The sequence below is a fragment of the Aureobasidium subglaciale genome (genome assembly GCF_000721755.1).
Source record: "Aureobasidium subglaciale EXF-2481 unplaced genomic scaffold scaffold_5, whole genome shotgun sequence".
NCBI lineage: Eukaryota > Fungi > Ascomycota > Dothideomycetes > Dothideales > Saccotheciaceae > Aureobasidium > Aureobasidium subglaciale.
Window position 1 is genome coordinate 771,407 of NW_013566990.1, and position 17,603 is coordinate 789,009.

General features: G+C 51.7%; 9 protein-coding genes across 9 annotated transcripts; 5 read left to right on the top strand and 4 right to left on the bottom strand.

Annotated features, from left to right (window-relative positions):
* Positions 1-637: 637 nt before the first annotated feature.
* Positions 638-2,241, top strand: AUEXF2481DRAFT_63660 (uncharacterized protein; the record flags this gene model as incomplete). Its single annotated transcript, XM_013490510.1, has 3 exons — positions 638-873; positions 926-1,093; positions 1,146-2,241. 3 exons carry the CDS (start codon positions 638-640, stop codon positions 2,239-2,241), a joined length of 1,500 nt encoding a protein of 499 aa, XP_013345964.1.
* Positions 2,242-2,650: 409 nt separating this feature from the next.
* On the top strand, positions 2,651-3,876 carry AUEXF2481DRAFT_63508 (uncharacterized protein; the record flags this gene model as incomplete). The annotated part of the gene is made up of 2 exons (XM_013490499.1): positions 2,651-2,885; positions 2,942-3,876. The coding sequence occupies 2 exons, from the start codon at positions 2,651-2,653 to the stop codon at positions 3,874-3,876; spliced, it is 1,170 nt and encodes a 389-aa protein (XP_013345953.1).
* A 1,524-nt stretch (positions 3,877-5,400) lies between these two features.
* Positions 5,401-8,137, top strand: AUEXF2481DRAFT_3282 (uncharacterized protein; the record flags this gene model as incomplete). Its single annotated transcript, XM_013490256.1, has 2 exons — positions 5,401-7,209; positions 7,262-8,137. The coding sequence occupies 2 exons, from the start codon at positions 5,401-5,403 to the stop codon at positions 8,135-8,137; spliced, it is 2,685 nt and encodes an 894-aa protein (XP_013345710.1).
* Positions 8,138-8,724: 587 nt separating this feature from the next.
* Positions 8,725-10,099, top strand: AUEXF2481DRAFT_601793 (uncharacterized protein). Its single transcript, XM_013490617.1, has 2 exons — positions 8,725-9,382; positions 9,521-10,099. Exons 1-2 carry the CDS (start codon positions 8,976-8,978, stop codon positions 9,870-9,872), a joined length of 759 nt encoding a protein of 252 aa, XP_013346071.1. The 5' UTR covers positions 8,725-8,975; the 3' UTR covers positions 9,873-10,099.
* A 410-nt stretch (positions 10,100-10,509) lies between these two features.
* AUEXF2481DRAFT_27717 (uncharacterized protein) lies at positions 10,510-11,708 on the bottom strand (the record flags this gene model as incomplete). Its single annotated transcript, XM_013490357.1, has 4 exons — positions 10,510-10,880; positions 10,942-11,319; positions 11,390-11,620; positions 11,696-11,708. The coding sequence occupies 4 exons, from the start codon at positions 11,706-11,708 to the stop codon at positions 10,510-10,512; spliced, it is 993 nt and encodes a 330-aa protein (XP_013345811.1).
* Positions 11,709-12,469: 761 nt separating this feature from the next.
* On the bottom strand, positions 12,470-13,992 carry AUEXF2481DRAFT_37991 (uncharacterized protein). Its single transcript, XM_013490450.1, has 5 exons — positions 13,618-13,992; positions 13,549-13,562; positions 13,437-13,493; positions 12,723-13,376; positions 12,470-12,662 (listed from the first exon to the last, which is right to left on the bottom strand). The coding sequence occupies exons 1-5, from the start codon at positions 13,733-13,735 to the stop codon at positions 12,543-12,545; spliced, it is 963 nt and encodes a 320-aa protein (XP_013345904.1). The 5' UTR covers positions 13,736-13,992; the 3' UTR covers positions 12,470-12,542.
* A 345-nt stretch (positions 13,993-14,337) lies between these two features.
* Positions 14,338-15,786, bottom strand: AUEXF2481DRAFT_37992 (uncharacterized protein). Its single transcript, XM_013490451.1, has 3 exons — positions 15,711-15,786; positions 15,513-15,652; positions 14,338-15,447 (listed from the first exon to the last, which is right to left on the bottom strand). The coding sequence occupies exons 1-3, from the start codon at positions 15,756-15,758 to the stop codon at positions 14,796-14,798; spliced, it is 840 nt and encodes a 279-aa protein (XP_013345905.1). The 5' UTR covers positions 15,759-15,786; the 3' UTR covers positions 14,338-14,795.
* A 115-nt stretch (positions 15,787-15,901) lies between these two features.
* AUEXF2481DRAFT_602082 (uncharacterized protein) lies at positions 15,902-17,317 on the top strand. Its single transcript, XM_013490618.1, has 6 exons — positions 15,902-16,184; positions 16,235-16,316; positions 16,383-16,462; positions 16,524-17,059; positions 17,122-17,191; positions 17,242-17,317. The coding sequence occupies exons 1-5, from the start codon at positions 15,956-15,958 to the stop codon at positions 17,152-17,154; spliced, it is 960 nt and encodes a 319-aa protein (XP_013346072.1). The 5' UTR covers positions 15,902-15,955; the 3' UTR covers positions 17,155-17,191; positions 17,242-17,317.
* On the bottom strand, positions 17,217-17,546 carry AUEXF2481DRAFT_54000 (uncharacterized protein; the record flags this gene model as incomplete). The annotated part of the gene is made up of 1 exon (XM_013490486.1): positions 17,217-17,546. A coding segment is annotated over one exon (330 nt), but the record flags the coding sequence as incomplete, so codon positions are not given.
* Positions 17,547-17,603: the final 57 nt, after the last annotated feature.

The following is a 17,603-nucleotide window of genomic DNA, read 5'->3' on the forward strand; positions in this document are numbered from 1 at the left end:
AAGTGCAACTGTGGTGGTGCCGAGGGCAACTGCCCCTGCCCTGCCGGTCAGTGCACCTGCAGTGGTTGTGCTAAGGCCTCCTAAACGCTGAGTTCATGATGAATCCTGCTATAGAACCAAAAATTGGCTTGGACGGCGACAGGTGTTTACTTGCTTGCTTTATTGGTAATTGGTAATTGATACCAGCGTGTGTGATCGCACACAGTCAACGACTTTATGCTAGCTACGAATGAAAACAGTCTTAAACGATTTTATCTTGTATTTAATGCCACTGGAGATAGAACTAGGGAGATCAAAAGATGCCTCGCCCAGTCTATCAGTGGGCGCTGTCGAGAACATTTACTTCATGGTGTTTTGAGATGCATGTTGAGCGACATGATCCATCGGGAAACAATCGGTCGCAACTCCGGGAAACGCCCTTCGGCAAAAAAATTCTAATTCGGGCTAAAAAGTGGCAAGACTTTTGAAGAGACATGTCAAAACGTGGAGAAGAAGAGTCATATTCATATAACATGGTCTAGATCGCGCATAAACAAGATTTGTTTCTCTTTGGATTCTGCAAATATCAATTCAGGTGTCTGGTAGTTCCTCACTATTCTTCTCTGGCTCCGTGTCGCTTCCGGATTTTATCTTCACTATGGAAGGTCATGCTCGCAAAGAGCCAGATGCCAACGTCACGGATGAAGAAAAAGGCTTCCCTGGACCTGTGAAAGAGACTGATGTGGAGACTGCCCAGTCATGGTCTTTGAAGAAGTTTGCATCATTGGGAGTGGAGACTGGAGGAATCGTTCCTATACCAGTGACTGAGCGGACGAACACGAGGGTGCATGGTATCTTCACGCTTTGGCTTACCATGAGTGTCAATCTACTACCGTGAGTCTTGTTTCGTATCACGAGTTCTGAACAGTTCACTGACAGAAGGCAGAATTGTGACCGGTATGACTGGACCACTAGGCTATGGACTTGGGCTCAGAGACTGCTCCTTGATCATTCTTTTCTTCAGTATTCTATGTACGATCCCAGTGGGATACCTGGCAACACTAGGACCCAAGACTGGTATGCGACAAATGATTCAGGCAAGATTCTCATTCGGGTAAGCTGGGCGATTACTGTGCGCGATACACTCCACTGACAGATTCTTCCAGCTACTATCTGGTCTCAGTACCTGTGATACTCAATCTTGCAACTCTCACGGGCTTCTGCGTTATTGATAGTGTTATCGGCGGTCAATCTCTTTCTGCTATCACGCACGGCCATCTCTCGCCTGATGTCGGTATTGTCGTCATTGCCATTCTGGCCATGCTGGTCTGCTTCTGCGGCTTCAAGATCTTACATCGCTACGAACGCTTCGCCTGGATCCCGGCTTTGATCGCCATCGTCATCGCCACTGGAACTGGTGGTAAGCACTTGAGCAACCAGGCTGTCTTCGAGACCCCCGAAGCTTCCACGGTTCTCTCTTTCTCAGCACTCATCGCCGGTTTCCTGATTCCGTGGGCAGCATTGGCTGGAGACTTTGCTGTCTACATGGTGCCAGAAGCCTCCAGTGCTAAGGTCTTTGCTTACACCTACGGCGGATTGTTCTTGCCTACGGTGCCTCTGATGGTGCTCGGTGCTGCAATTGGTGGTGCATGCCCCAATGTGCCGTCCTGGCAAGCCGGATACGACTCAACATCTGTGGGAGGTGTACTAGCCGCTATGCTTGAGCCCGCTGGTGGATTTGGTAAGTTCGTCGTTGTTCTGCTCGCCTTCTCACTGCTCGGCAATATTGCAGCGACCATGTACAGCATCACGCTCAACTTCCAACTTCTGCTGCCATGGATGGTCAGAGTCCCTCGCTTTCTCTTCGCTATCGTCATCACAGCCATTGTGATCCCGGTGGCTATCCGTGCTGCGACGAGCTTCTTCGACAATCTCGAAAACTTCATCGGAGTGATCGGATATTGGGCTTCGGCCTTCGTGGCAGTCGTCGTTATCGAGCATGCTTGGTTCAGAAAGTCGGATTGCTCGGCTTATGACCACGAGAAGTGGGACAAATCCAACAAGCTCCCGAGCGGTATTGCTGCATTAGGAGCTAGCGTTCTTTCTTTTGCTTTGGTGATACCTTCGATGGCGCAGGTATGGTATACGGGACCTATTGCGAAGACGACTGGCGATATCGGCTTCGAGTTGGCTTTTGTGGTTACTGGACTACTCTATGTACCGCTCAGATACTTGGAGATCAAGATCCAGAAGCGAGTATAGGCTGCTCGAGTTCGTAGAGAATCAAGTGCTTGAGACAAACATTTCAGAAACCTATCTCATTCGTGCGACCCAGTTCATGTTGTTGTTGTATGTGCACTTGCTCGTGTGTCAGTCTTAACTTGAATATAGTTGTTGTGCATGTCAACCTAAGCTATGTTCAAATCGAAGCTGTTGGAGTGTAGGAGAAAGCTAGAGGAAACGGGGTTGCGATTTGGCTTGGTATAGGCGGCATAAGATTGCATAAAGTTGTGCTCCGAAGCTCCGACCTTCCGTGCTTCCATCGTCATGAGCAGTCGCCATCTCTACAACAAGACCATCCATCATCACAACTCGCCGTCACTCGCTGATCGACACCTCTTCATCTGCATCTTCTGTTCTCCCAGCGCTTCACATCAGCCGACTGCCCGCCATGGCGCTCGACACTTTCTTCCACAACAAGATCGAGAGCATGAAGCTCGAGATCATCCAGCGTCAAGCCGTCCTCCGCAGACTGGAAGCGCAAAGAAACGACTACAACTCCAGAGTGCGCCTACTACGTGAAGAGCTGGGCTTGCTCCAACAGCCTGGCTCCTACGTCGGTGAGGTTGTCAAGGTCATGAGCACAAAGAAGGTCCTGGTCAAGGTGCATCCTGAAGGCAAATACGGTATGTCGAAACAAGCCTACGATCTCCCCATGCGCCCTGCTAATCAACTCTGCCAGTCGTTGATGTCGCCGATGATATCGACATGTCCAAGCTCACCGCCGGCAAGCGTGTCACTCTCCTCTCCGATTCCTACAAGCTTTCATCCATGCTTCCCTCATCCGTCGACCCTCTTGTCTCGCTCATGATGGTTGAGAAGGTGCCCGACAGTACCTACGACATGATCGGTGGTCTCGACGAGCAGATCAAGCAAATCAAGGAAGTCATTGAGCTCGGTCTCAAGCACCCAGAACTGTTCGAGTCGCTTGGTATCGCACAACCCAAGGGTGTCCTCCTGTACGGCCCTCCTGGAACCGGAAAGACATTGCTGGCAAGAGCTGTGGCCCATCACACCGACTGCAAGTTCATCAGAGTCTCCGGTTCGGAGTTGGTGCAAAAGTACATTGGAGAAGGTTCAAGAATGGTGCGCGAGCTGTTCATCATGGCACGAGAGCACGCGCCCAGCATCATCTTCATGGACGAGATTGACAGTATTGGTTCCTCGCGTGTCGAGGGTTCCAGCGGAGGAGACAGTGAAGTCCAGCGCACTATGCTGGAACTGCTCAACCAGCTTGATGGTTTCGAGCCCACCAAGAACATCAAGATCATCATGGCCACCAACCGTCTCGACATTCTGGATCCCGCCCTTCTCAGACCTGGACGTATTGACAGAAAGATCGAGTTCCCTCCACCAACCGTCGAGGCTCGTGCCGACATTCTCCGCATTCACAGTCGCTCCATGAACTTGACCAGAGGTATCAACCTCACCAAGGTCGCCGAGAAGATGAATGGATGCTCAGGTGCCGAGCTCAAGGGTGTGTGCACAGAAGCCGGCATGTTTGCCCTCAGAGAAAGAAGAGTTCACGTCACCCAAGAGGACTTTGATCTCGCAACAGCCAAGGTGCTCAACAGACACAACGACCAACAGGTCTCGCTCACCAAGCTATGGAAGTAGAAGGAGAGCAACGCATGCAATGAAGGAACTGCGGCCGACATGCTGCAGTGGAGTACGGAGTTTGGGATCTACTCTAGTAATTCAAAGAGAGCATGGCGTGAACTTGTACCATAGAGAGCAAGCAGCAGTGGCTGCGAGCACACTTCATGAACCACTTTACCTCACCACGTCTCCTTGCAACATGTGATGCTGATGATGATGCGATCGCCAGTATGAAGACGCCCTTCGGTAACACGCTACTAACATGACATATTCAATGACGCCTCTAGTTCGGAGTATGGTCCTGGATAATGCTTACGAAGCAAGTGAGCATCGAACACGCCGCCACGCCATCGGACCATGACAACAATCCATAGCGACTCTTTTGAGGCAAACAGGAACGGTCACATTGACATGACATGACGAAACCGTTGTCGTCGCAGCTGAGGCTGAGCATACCCCCCATATCGCACGATACAACAAAAGTCGCCTCCGCGGCAACAAAGTGCGGCGCGCCTTGTAATTATGACTTCTCAGCTGTGATGCTATGCTTACAATCTCTCGCAAGGCGAGCGGCAGCTGACGAGATAGCACGGCAAATGACTCTTGTTCACAACGTCAACAATAATATCCGAGACATGATCATGTGCCTTGGTAGATTGTCCGAAGCCGGCACTTGGCGTCAGCAAGCAGCAAGCAGCAGGCAGACAGGGAGAGCACGAGGCATTTTTCCATCGGAAGAGGGTCCAATTCTAGACTTTTGATTTACGAAAACGGGATGGGTTAAAACGGGATGGGTTTCGAGAAAAGGGTGGAAGGGCAACAGAAGGGACGAAGACACGAGGCAACACAAAAAGAGAGGGACGATCAGATAAGGTAGAGTCAAGACAGCCGAGCCAAGCGACGGCTATTGGGCGAGTTGACAGGTTATGGTAATAATTCTTGTCGATGCATGGGCGAGATACGAGCGAGCTGTTCGAAACAAGGAGAGATGTGCAAGGCGGCACGTGAAGCTGTTTCCTTTGTCTTCGAGTCATCAGGGTCCAGAGGTCATGTTCACACTGCTGGCCGCTTTGCTCAGCAGAAGATTAGGATGGCACGAGGTGAGAAGTCAACGGGTAGATAGATGTGATAGTGATGGCTGATTAGAGGGTACGAGGACATGATAGAAGGTTGAGTGTACGAGCAGTGGTGAGCAGTGGCAGGGGCAGAATGCTGCAGGGCACGGCGCATATTATTGGAGACGCTCGGACTTGCAGGGACCTTTGGGCGGATGATGTCATTGAAAATGAGTGGTCGGTGGTCTGGGTCGTCGAGGCCCACCTTTCACCCTTCAACTTAGCGTGAACAAGCACACCCGACCCTCTCCTTACAGATGGATACTACTACTGTACTCGCCGTCGCCGCCTAGATCGATACCTTCGACCCCTCTCACAAATACCGAACGCCACCCTCTAATCTGCCCAAGCAGCTGGCGCATCTCGGTCGGCGTGAAAAAAAACCCTCTCTCCCCCATACACACGACTTCAGCCGCACACGCACGACATGTCTGCGGCAAAAACCCCCAACGCCCGTCCGCCGTCGACCAGCGCACACAACATGGGTCCCTTACTTCAATCGCCACAGGCACATCACTCCAACGCGCGCAGTGCCAGTCCAAATTACTTTGGCTTCCCTGCTCAGGAAGACTCCTACGACTCGGGATCCGGCCGCCATACCAGGAAGAACTGGAGCCCGCCTTCGTCCGCCGTCAGATCGACCGCCGCCTTCTCCCCCAGCGTGGTCCCTGTCGATCAAAACCCAGACTTCGACGCTTTTCGACGCCAATCGCAGAACGTAGGCTTTAATCTGGGTTCGCTGCATGAATTTGACTTTAAGAAGCCGGCACTGCCTTCTGGCGGGAGTGGCCACAGCAATTCAAACACAAATACCAACAGCTTCTTCAACAACATCAATCTCTCGGCCAGTCCAAAGGCCTCGACCGAGTCACGCCAAATGCCTCCGTCAGGACGCGTTCCATCTGGCTCAATCTCTGGCGGGCGCCCTCCTTCAGGCTCTATATCAGGAGGCCGTGTGCCTTTCGGTTCCATATCAGGAGGACGTGTGCCTTCAGGCCCCATATCAGGAGGTCGTCCCCATGCGGGCTCCATCTCAGGCTTAGGTAATGACAATCATCTCGATCCGGAGTCTGCGTACCAAGGGCGCTCCCCCAAAAGACATCTTTCTAACGACTCGTCGTTTCCAGACGCTCTACGCCATGCTCCTGAGCGCCCTTCTTCTCAGCCCAGGCTGAACATGCCTTTCAATCTCAATCTTCCCCCTCAACCAAACTTCAAGCCTCGCTCTGAGACTGTTCCTGTGGCTGGTCCCTTGAACGACTCGAATTCTTTCATCACCCCTCAGCATCTTTGTAATCTTCTCGAGTCTGCTGCTGAGGAGATGTTGATACTGGATCTTCGCGTTTCAACTCAATACGCCGGCGCTCATCTTCGTGGTGCGCTCAACCTGTGCATTCCTACCACACTCCTAAAACGACCTTCTTTCAACGTAAACAAGCTGGCCGAGACTTTCAAGGATGACGCCAACCAACGCCAAAAGTTCGAAAACTGGAAGAGCAGCAAGTACATCATTGTCTACGACTCGGCTTCCTCGCAAATCAAAGACGCCACTTCTTGCGTTAATACCATCAGGAAGTTTGAAAGTGAAGGCTTGCAAGGTACTGCCTACATCCTCAAGGGTGGCTTTGCCGACTTTGCCAAGAAGTTCCCTTCGCATGTTGAGAGAGCTGGTGGTCAATCGAGTCGTGCTGGCGCTCCCATGTCGATCAAGCTGGATGGTCCCGAGATAGCACCCGTCATTGGTGGATGTCCCATGCCCATGGAGAAGAATGCCGCCAATCCTTTCTTCGGAAACATCAGACAGAACATGGATCTCATTGGTGGTGTTGGTCAGATGGAAGTCAAGCGGCCCTCACATTTGACAAGAGAAGCACGCGATCACTTCCCTCCCTGGCTGCAAGCAGCAGCTGACGAGAAGGATAATGGTGCTCGCGTGTCTGACAAGTTCCTGCAGATCGAGAAGCGTGAACAGAGACGCATGCAAGAAGCTCTATCTGGAAAGGTTTCGTATGGCTCACCTTCGCAATCAATGCCCAAGTCCAAGATTCAGATTGCGGGCATCGAGAAGGGATCAAAGAACAGGTACAACAACATCTGGCCTTTTGAGCATTCCCGTGTCAAGCTGCAGGATGTTCCTTCACATGGTTGTGACTACTTCAACGCCAATTACATCTCGTCGCAGCGCTCGCACAAGCGGTATATCGCCACTCAGGGACCAATTCCCGCTACTTTTGCTGTGAGTTAAGCATCCTCTTCGGCTTGATATTGCAGAAACTGATGTATAGCAGGACTTCTGGAACGTAATCTGGCAGCAAGAGACCAGAGTGATCGTTATGCTCACAGCTGAAAAGGAAGGTGGCCAGGTCAAGGCTCACAATTACTGGTCAGACAAGCAATACGGTCCTCTTCGTCTCGAATTCCTCTCCGAGAAGCGCGCTTCCCTGGATCCGGTAAAGATCAAGAGGCATCGCCAACGCCCATCAGTCGGCGGAAGAAAATCCACTGACGGCACCACCCTCGCACGTATCGACACCAGTACTGCCGACGGTGGATCAAAAGACGACCAACCATACGTCATCGTCCGCAAGCTCGCACTTAGGCACGAGGGCTACCCATTCGAACGTATGCGCGAAATCACACAACTCCAGTACTCAAGCTGGCCCGACTTTGGCGCCCCGGCACATCCAGCACATCTTTTGGGATTGGTAGAGCAATGCGATGCGGTTGTGCGCGCCACGACACACACCAGCTGGTCAGACCCGGATCCCCCAGAAGCACCGCCGATTGTCGTTCACTGCAGTGCTGGATGTGGTCGTACAGGCACATTCTGCACTGTAGCCACGGTCATCGACATGCTGAAGAGACAACGAGCATCTCGCCAACGACACACTCGTGACAGCTCGCCCATGCATCTCGATACACGCAGAAGCTCTGTGCAAATGAAGGACGACAACAACTCTTTCTTTGGCCCACCTTCTGGTCAATCGCCACAAGAAGACGAAGTCGATGGAAAATGGGTAGATGACGAGAACCAAGACTTGATCGAAAAGACGGTCGAAGAGTTCCGCAAGCAGAGAATCAGCATGGTGCAGAGTCTGCGTCAATTCGTACTCTGCTACGAGAGTGTGATGGAATGGCTCGTCGAACAAGAGTCAGAGGACTAGATGTCTACCGCTCTGTGCATGGATGCGCTGGCCTTGTAAAGATCAAGGAGTCGTTTCCCTTTTTTACTACACCGACGATACACAAGGCATTACTGAGCACAACAACAATTCGATTCTTGGTTTATTCTTTTTCTAGGGTTTGGGCAGGGCTTGAGATTAGCTAGATGCGATACATTGTTGCATTGGGGCAGAGCATATACGTTATGGAGTAGTTTGTATTACTTTTTCCTGGAGCGAAGGCTTCTACGATTCGTATATCTGCGCACTGCACCTGCCTAGTTGACTTTGAACTTGCTGCTGACTTGCATATCAGGTCATGGCGACCGAGGTTGGTGATGTGTATCAACTTTTCCCGAAAATCAAGCCTCGACATATTTCGTAGAGCCTTGGACATGATGACGAAGCCGGGTTCTGCTGAAAAGGCTCGTACAAGCTTGAATTTATACTGCTGATACTCATTTAGACTGGGATAGTTCTGTGCACGATGATGATGAGCCGTAAGGGATCACGTTGTTGAACGAGCAGGGTCGTCCCATTTGCGGCAACTGGTCAAAGCTTCGAAGTGCCCTGAACCGCAACGATGTCACTTTACAAACAAGTCGACCATGATCATTGATGCTCAGACCATAAACAACTTTGAGAAGCGACCACTCTTGCAGCATATATACCAGATATAACATCCGAAAGTGACGACTCGGCCGAATCGTACCAACACGAATCAATACAACCCAATAGTCCATCGCGCATAACCAGCCAACTACTCTCTGTCTCACCAACTCTCTCTCACACAGCAAAGAAAGAGCCAAAGAGCACACACTAGGACTCAACATCTTTCACAATGGCAACCTCGACACCAACCACAGACCCCACATCCAACGACCCAAAAGTCGCAGCCTCAGCCCTAGATTTCTTACTCATAGAACTAGTCCCTCTGGCCCAACGGATAGCCGCAGACCTACACGCCAGAGACACTGCTTTGTTATCGCAGAGGCTGGATAGGGATATGACGTTGAATGTATCCACCGCTGCTGTAGCGGGGGACAAAAGACAGAGTGTAAAGAGCGAAGCACAAAAGGCAGATGGAAGTGAAGTAGGCACAACAGGCACAACGGCAAGAAGCGAAGCAGCAAGACAAGGAGGCCCACAAGATGAAGACGAGGAAGAAGAAGAAGATCAACGACAAGAGGACGTGCTATATCGTCTCGACGCCCTAGGCTATCGTGTAGGACTAGGACTTGTGGAAAAGTAAAGCTCTCCTTCTTCCCTTTTTTTTCCCTTCTTCCTCTCTCATCCCCCATTCCATTCCCATTCCNCCTTTCCNCCTTTTATCCATTTTCCTTTTTTTTTTTTTTTGGCTAAACACCAACCAACTCACCACTCCAGATTCTCAGCCAACACACCCCGCCCCACAACCCCCCTCGACATGATAAAATTCATCTGCAAAGACCTCTGGCACCTCCTCTTCCGCAAGCAAATCGACAATCTAAAAACAAACCACCGTGGCACCTTTGTCCTCACCGACAACAAATTCTCCCCTCTATCCCGTATGAGTGTGGATAGAAGCAGAGGGCTCAAGGGAGCAGAAGAGGCACTGAGACTCGCTCAGCCGTTTTTGTATTTTCCTTGTGGTGTCATCAGAGGTGCCTTGGCTGGGTTTGGGTTGGGGGTTAGTGTGCATGCCGAGACTGTCGAGTTACCGCAGGCGGTTTTTCAGATTAGGACGGTGGGGCAGTAAAAAAAGGCCGTAAGGAGATTGAGAGGGGAAAAGAGGTATTTGATGATGATGGGAAGGGAAGGATGGAGTATTCCATCCCCATCCCAATCCCGTTCATCCCAATCCCCCAACTGTTCATGTTTATGGGATATCCCACGTCCCACGTCCTGGTACTAGCTTCCCATGCCTCTCTGATCACATCCCATCATGATCCATGAAGTGCATGTACCAATCAATGGATCAACCTAAAGGTCCAGTGGGTCCATTGTGTTTACCTTGCCCGTGAAGGAACATGTTCATGGTCAGGGATCTGTAACACCAAGACCTTTTCACAACAAGACTAATCATGGCACAACAGGCCTAGAGGCAAGGCAAGGCAAGGCAAGGCAAGGCAAGGCAATCTTGGTGAGTGGTAAAAAGGACACCAAGGTGGAAGGAGTTTTTTGAAATGTTTTGGTCATTTTGTGTTCATATCAAAGATAAAAAGTAGAAGTGGTTATCTGTTCCCTCTTCTAACCTTGTCCTTATCAGTTTCTCGTGTGATCCAAGGAGGTTGGTGTCGAAGGAGCAAGACGGGGTCATGTCAATTCGTTACAATCTATCTGCCACACAGCTGGTTAGCACAAGTTGTCCCTTTCAATGATGCTCGTTCCAACACTCACTTGGCAGGAGGGTTCTGGATGAACTCAACACCCTTGCTAATGTTACCACCAAGACCCTCGTAGCACTTTCCGAGCAACTTCTTCTCGTACTCGTTGGCGCCAGAAACGACATTGATGGCCTTCTTTGCGCCGTCGGGACCGAGCTCGACGGGGACGGAGAAGAAGTCACAGCCAGTCTCCTTTTGGATGGCGTCACCGCCGTCGACGCCGGGGAGGTAGACGAATGTGGGCTCGATGATGCCGGACTCGCCCTTGACGGCCTTGAGGAGCTTCTCGGCGAAGCGGAAACCAGCGTAGGCCATGGAGAGCGTGGCGGAACCAGCACCGTCCTTGGCCTTGACGACCTCGTCACCCCCGAATTGGACGCCTGTGGGAGTGATTAGTTGAGTTGTTTCGAGGTAGAGGTGGAAAGAACAAGGCAAACTCACGGTTGGTAAGGGCATCGAGCTTGTCCTCGGGAATGTTGACGGCAGGCTTGGCCTGGCTCCACAGGGGAACAATGGTCTCGCCAGAGTGACCGCCGATGACGGGGATGGTGGTCTTGCTGGGGTTGCTCTCGCCAGTGATCTCGGCGACAAAGGTCTCGGCACGGACAACGTCGAGGGTGGTGACACCAAAGAGCTTCTTGGGGTTGAACTTGCCAGCGGCCTTGAGGACCTCTGCGGCAATGGGGACGGTGCTGTTGACGGGGTTGGAGATGACGAGGACGAAGGCGTCGGGGCAGAACTCGGCGACACCCTTGATCAGGTCGCGAACAATGCCGGCGTTGATCTTGAAGAGGTCGTCACGGGTCATGCCAGGCTTGCCTGTTGGGTCAACGTGTTAGTCTCGCTGTTGAAGCGTCTGAGAACAAGCTTGTAGATTGGAGCAACTTACGGGGAATACCAGCGGGAATGACAACCATCTCAGCACCAGTGAAGGCGTTCTTCATGCCATCATCCTTGGGGAGGAAGCCCTTGACCTTTGCGGGCGAGGAGATGTGAGAGAGGTCGGCAGCGACACCGGGAGTGTTGACAACATCGTAGAGCGAGAGCTCGCTGACCAGAGGGGAAGACTTCATCAGAAGAGACAGAGGCTGACCAATGCCACCAGAGGCTCCTGCGACGACTGTTGGGCGTATACCATGTCAGCGACTGACTCTTTCAACCATTCAGCCCCGCTTCCAGAGCTCCCAATACATACCGACTTTGACCATATTTGCGGTGTTGTGTGGGGTAGAAGGAAGTGTGGGATTGAAGAAGGAAGCTGTTCAGAGGTGGTAGAACAGTATGATCTTGTAAGAAGAAGAGGGAAGGAGGTAAGAAGGTCTTGCTGTTTCCAGCTTGCACCGCCTGCCAATGCTGTCTTTGCGTGGTGAGAGCTTGGACCTTCAGCCCTCCCCCGCTTCGGGGTTCGAAGACGGTCATCACTTGCACCCCTCCTCAACCAAGATGCACTAATGAAACCCCGACATGGCTCCTCCGCAGACCCGCCCTGTACACCTACTCAACACTCTTCCTGCCCTTGTATACACCCTCACTGTCTTCCCTCGTGCCTCAGCGATTCCTCCAGCCTTCATCACATCAACATGACTTCTGAAGCCTGGCGGCCTAGATCCCCACGACGCCGAGCCGAGGTCGGGTATACACTCAGGGTCTTTACGGATCATATCGCGCTCTCCAACATCCCGACATCATCAAGGTGCTCTCCACGCAAACTCGAACATCAAGTCAGCCACCCGTTCAGATCTAGCCAAGGCTAGACAGTATAGAAGAGAATAACACGGCTTGCCTCGTTCTCAAGGCTTCCGGCTTGTATTCGTATAGAGCCATAAAACATAGTCCCCTTGACCAAAGTAACTGCCTGTCCCGTAATCTTCCTCGTGCCTTCTGTCTCTCACGCTCGTCCTGTTCCTAGCGATTCTCGTGCCCTGTCTCTGATCTCGTGCCTTGCTCTGGATCGATTGTTTTTGTTTGCTTTTTTGCCATGTTTTCTGCGATTGTGGGGGGTATCAAGTTTGTGCGTCGTGTCTATTGCTGCATGCATCCGTTCATACTTCGTACTGGTCCCTCTCGCCCTCGGCGTCGTCTTCGGGTGCGCGGTAATGGTGCTGGCCGTCACCACCCATCGAGGGATCTGCCATTCTTTGACCCTGTTGCGCGTACATTTGCTGGTTGGACATTCGTTAGCTGCATGCTCTCGTTCAAGGAGTACTTCCGAAGCTACTCACGGGTTGTTGCAACATGTTGTAGCCGCCAGCATACATGTTGGGATCAAAGCTATGTGGCTGTGCGTAACCCGTCGCAGGTGCGGGAGGCGGGTACATGCCCTGCTGCGTCTGATACGACTCCTGTGCCACGTGTTGACCCATGGCACCGTAGTCCGTCGGCTGCATGTGTTGCTGTCCCTGTTCCTGACTCTGAAGCTGTGCGGCCGCAGGGGGAGCCTGCATCGAAGGTCCAGCAGTCACGATCTGCGCCTCTGACACTGGGAAGCTTCCAGGAGGGAAGTCTTGTCTACGTTTGTGTTGAGGGGTTGCGTCCTCACGGGGAACAATGTCGATGAGGAAGTCGAACATGTCACTCTTTGCAAGCGCGCTTGCTATGTCGCTGCGTTGTAGTGTGCGTCTCTTGTTCTCTTCTGCATGGATCCAGGCGCGCATGGTCAGTTCTGTGATGAAGATGTCGCAGCCCTTTGCGAACAAGATGGGTGCTTCGGCCGAGATCATCTTGACCTCGGGATCTGCCTTCATGACCTTTTTGATGCGTGCTAGGGGTAGTTGGTGGATCTTGTAGTCGTGTTCGTCCGTCTCGAGCTTCGTGACCTGATTCTGCCAGTACGTATTCAAGATGTCCCTATAGTTTCCCGACAGGCCTTGCGATACCTGTCGAGCGGCGGCCATGTCAGCGTAGACTCTGTGTAGAGAATGTCGACTTTAACGCACATTTGACCATTGTCCTGTGAATGTCTCTGGAGGAGGTGCGCTTCCCTGTGATGCTATCTGCCATGGTTGTCAGCTCGAGTCGCTCGGATGTCGCGCATCGTTCTGAACCTACGTAGGAGCTGGCGCCTGTGTCGCAAAGTCAGCTAGAGGACAGTACAGTAGTGCGCACAGCTTCACCTACCATAGTGACCACCGTGGCTAGGATCATATACAAGACCACCGTCGCGTCCATCATAGCGTTTTGGCGGAGGTGCGTTTGAACCAGAGCTCTGCATGGCGCTGTAATTCGGGTTCGACATGACTTCGCAAGCTCTTGCTGATATGCTCGAGCTTATATGCGCCGAGTATCTGAAATGCAGAATAAGATACCGACGTCAGTACCAAATGGTCAATTCAGGGAAGATCAAGGTAGATACGATGGTTCGCGTCGCGTTTCCCGAACCGCGGGAGAGCCGGACTTGCGCCCGACCTTTGTCTGTCATGACGATCTTTTGCAATATCGACCAGACTGTCTCTCTCGCAATTCGTGTGCATGGTATATGAAACACAAGGAGAAGTCTTGGGAGAAGTCCTACTAACCTATGATTTGCTTTTGGAAACCTGTTGAAGCTTTTGGCGAATCGGATGACCTGGCTACACGCTTGGCCAGTACCCGTAGGATAGTTACCTCTGACTGGACAGGGTCGAGTGGAGCTTTGACACGCTTCGGTTGGTAGACCGGACTTTCGAGCGAATCCTTGACTTGATAGGCAGTTAGATATGGATGTTTAAAAGGAGCCACTGATATTGCAACAGGAGAAACAGATCGAGGATTGATCGGGGTAGAGAGGCAGAAGCTACTGCGAGGCCATGTTTATGCAAGATGCAAGAGCATCTCAACCGAGATCAAGACTTGTTCAGGTTACTGGGCAAAGGTACCTCTTCTTGCAATCCTCCACGTGACGACTTGCTATGTTCTCGAAACGCATGCTTTGCTGTCAATCGAGATGTCCGAGTGTGCCTTTTGTTGCGATGCCTTGTTTTTCTTTTGCTTCATCCTGCGATTCAACATGGACAAACCGCGGCGACGAGAGGATGCTTGCAGGATTGCAGGAAATACCACGCGATGTGCACGCTGGCATCAGGCAATGTCACCATGTCGCGGGCAGAACCTGATTTAGCAATGTTGGGTACCACTTGTCAGCAAGGCGGAAACGTGTAACCTGAATTTGAAAGTGTGGCATGTAGAAGGGTGGCTGCTTGATATGAACAAATTGATAACCATAAATTCCTCCTTTTTACCATTTTATACAAGAAATACTGTACACAGCCAAAAGGGCGCCGTTCGAAGATGCAAAGAAAGGTAGGCAGCCCAGCAGCTTAGTTGGACTTGCCATAGGTACCCATGGGTGCCAACGAACCAGAAGCACCCTTGAAGATGTCGTCGTGAATGATGCCATCGACATCAGCATCATTGACACGATCACTGCGTCTGCCAAACAACTTCAATCTCTCGTCGATCGAAGCCTTTGCACCTTCAGCCTGCTCATCCATCTCCTTGCTCACATCCAAGCTCGAGTACTCCCACACATTCGCCTTCATGCCCACGCCATAGTAAGCGTATTTCTGCAAGAAACCCAGCCAAATCTGCACAACCTCCGGATGTCCATCCTGAATCTGAATCAATCTCCTCAACGTAATACGCTCAAAGTTCTCCTGACTCTTCTTGTGCACGAAATTGGATCTAGGAACGGTCCAGCGCTCTGTGATCTTGGGAAGTGGCACGGGTCCTCTGGCAGGCAAGTTAAGGTAGTAGGCGGCGCGGAGGGCAAAGTCGGCAAAGAATTCGAGGTTGCGCACGCTGTAGGAGCGGAGTTGTAGGTCTGCGGCTGGGACGCCGTGGGTGGGTGTGCGCTTGAGGGGCTTGAGGTAGTTTAGGTGGATGGAACGAGGGAGACGGAGGGCTTCGAGTTCGCGCTGAATTTCCGGGCTGAAGAATGGTTCGCGTGCTGGGAGAGTGACTCCTCGGGCTCTGGTGAGGATGTCTTAGTACATGTCGTGTCTGATGTCTTGTGATCCGGCTGGAAATAAGCTCACTCTTGTGCGGTTTGTGCCATGAAGTCGTCAAAGTCCACAGATTCATCACGCTGGTGCTCAAGAGGGATTGCTTGGTTTCCATGCCACGGTTGGCGAGACTGGTATACTGTGCGGGCTTGGATGGGTTTCGGAGGCGCAATCTGTAGTCGCGCATCCTGTCAGTCGTTGCCTCCCGTACACAGCATTATGTCAACGCACCCTTAAACGCTTCGCCAGCCCAAAGGGTGACCGTAGATATGAAGCCATTGTGTTCTGCGTATATCTCGCCGTCGCGCTCGCAGAATGTCAATCTAGAAATCAAGCCCGGGATTCCTGGCCGTCTCACCGCTCGGCAAATCGCACGTCTTGGCATCTTATCGACTCACACGACCAGCAAGCACAACACTGACCTCGAGACACATACTTCTCTCGTATTGTTTGGTCTCTGATCAAGGAAACACAACATGGCAGCAGTAATTGATCGATCATCGAGCTCTAAGCCTTCGTCCGAGGCGTATCAACGAGCTTCTGGTTCCGCCGACTTCATCAGGTCTAAACTACCATCTCACCTACAGAAGCCTCGTGTAGCCATCGTCTGCGGCTCTGGTCTCGGAGGCATTGCAGACACCGTCACTGCTGATACAAAGTTGGAGATTGACTACCATGACATACCAAACTTCCCAAAGACTACCGGTAAGATGTATCAACATCCCTAAATTCACATCTGCTGATAAGCATGTTAGTACAAGGACATGCGGGCAAGCTCGTAGTCGGCACCATGGGCGACACCAAGGTCCCAGTCGTCTTGTTAGTTGGCAGAGCACAGTAAGTTTTGGCATGGGAACAATGATTGCGTGGTAGATGATATGCTCATTCTTATCTTCTATCAAGCTTCTACGAAGGCCACACCATGGAGCTCGTGACTTTCGCCACGAGAGTCTGCAAGGTACTCGGTATTGAGACCATGATAGGTGCGTGTGTTGACCATCTGACATGACAATAGTATTGACAGCAAGACAGTGACCAACGCAGCTGGTGGACTCAACCCAGAATACAGCGTCGGCGACATTGTCTGCCTCAACGACCATCTGAACATGGCTGGCTTGGTTGGCTTTCACCCTCTTCGTGGACCCAACGCCGATGACTTTGGTGTTCGCTTCCCTCCTCTATCTGATGCCTACGACCTTGGTCTGCGTCAAAAAGCACACCAGACTTGGCAAAAGGTTCGCCCAAAGGACGGTACGCGCAAGTTGCATGAAGGTGTATATGCTTTCGTTGCTGGCCCGACGTACGAGACCAGAGCAGAGTGCCGCATGTTGCATCAGCTAGGCGCAGACGTGGTCGGTATGTCGACGGTGCCTGAGATCATTGTTGCCAGACATAGTGGCATCAGAATCCTCGCTTTCAGTCTGGTGACCAATAAAGCTGTGCTGCAATCTGTCCCTCGTGGTGATGATGCAGCATTGAGCTCGATGTCACCACAAGAACTTATTGACCACTTAGGCCAGGGCAAAGCCAACCACGAGGAAGTGATTGAGGCTGGAAGGGAAGCCGCAAAGGACATGCAGGTGCGTATGACTGATGATGGTGGTGTGTTTTGTGAAAGGATGTGTCGACTGACCGGAAACAGACACTGGTGTACAGCATTGTGTCGGACATGTAGCGACAGAGTCATCATCTCTTCTTGGGGTCGAAGGAGCGTTTGGACTGCAGCTCCTTGTAGTAAGACTTCTTCCCACTGGTCTTGGAGGTCTGGATGTCGCTGTACTTCTTCTTGAAGCGGCCGGTGTCCTTCTCGCGGGACAAGACTTCGTCGACAAAGGTCTTCTTGCGCTCCTTGTTGTTGAGTCTGCCAGAGAAGTACTCGGTAGGGCCTTCGACGATAGTTCCAACTTGCGAGTAGTCTGGGGCTCTCATCTTGCCGCCATCCTTCTTGTAATGTCTATGCGGGTCAAGCACGTTACGCATCTTCAACAATTGGAGATCTCTCTTCAACTCGGGAGTGAGGTCGGTACGAGGCATGTTGTACCACTGTTCGCCGGCAGTAGCTTTCTTAGACTAGAGAAGCAGAGCATGTTAGCAAAGATCTTCTCTGATGTGGATGTTCAAAAC